This window comes from Apaloderma vittatum, unplaced genomic scaffold, assembly GCF_000703405.1.
Source record: "Apaloderma vittatum isolate BGI_N311 unplaced genomic scaffold, ASM70340v1 scaffold9439, whole genome shotgun sequence".
Classification (NCBI taxonomy): Eukaryota; Metazoa; Chordata; class Aves; order Trogoniformes; family Trogonidae; genus Apaloderma; species Apaloderma vittatum.
The window spans coordinates 41,097-41,530 of NW_009736922.1; the positions used below are offsets into that span (position 1 = coordinate 41,097).

The 434-nt window shown below is 41.9% G+C and overlaps 1 protein-coding gene across 1 annotated transcript in view; it reads right to left on the reverse strand.

Annotated features, from left to right (window-relative positions):
* The window catches only part of LOC104279754 (CUB and sushi domain-containing protein 3-like), a gene marked incomplete at both ends in the record, with an annotated part of 41,230 nt that extends 41,021 nt beyond the window's left edge, over positions 1-209 (reverse strand). Inside the window, one exon of the mRNA XM_009877138.1 lies at positions 137-209. Within this exon, the coding sequence (XP_009875440.1) occupies positions 137-209 (73 nt within the window). The remainder of the gene's footprint in view (positions 1-136) is intronic.
* Positions 210-434: the final 225 nt, after the last annotated feature.

The following is a 434-nucleotide window of genomic DNA, read 5'->3' on the forward strand; positions in this document are numbered from 1 at the left end:
CAGAATCACAGAATCACAGAATGGCCTAGGCTGGAAGTGACCTTAAGGGTCATCTAGTCCAACCTCCCTGTTTTGGTCAGGGATACCACCTCTCGACTAGACCAGGCAACACATGGGGACTGAGCGGGAAACAAACCCACGACCTTGGTGTCGTCGTTGTCAGCACTGCACTCAAACCACTGAGCTAACCGGCCCCCTCTAAAATCCACCTGCAAAAGATTTTTATGTTAACAGCTTTTGTTTACGACCCTGAGCACCAATAAATGCTGCAGCACTATTTTTTCACGTACTGTAGATTCTGTCTCTTGTAGCAATCAGGAAAAAAATAATAAATATATCAGATTTTTTGTAGATACAATCTGAGATGCTTTTTATCTACGATTGAGATTAATTAATCCTTCAGTATTCAAAAACATCCATTAGTGACCTGAGAA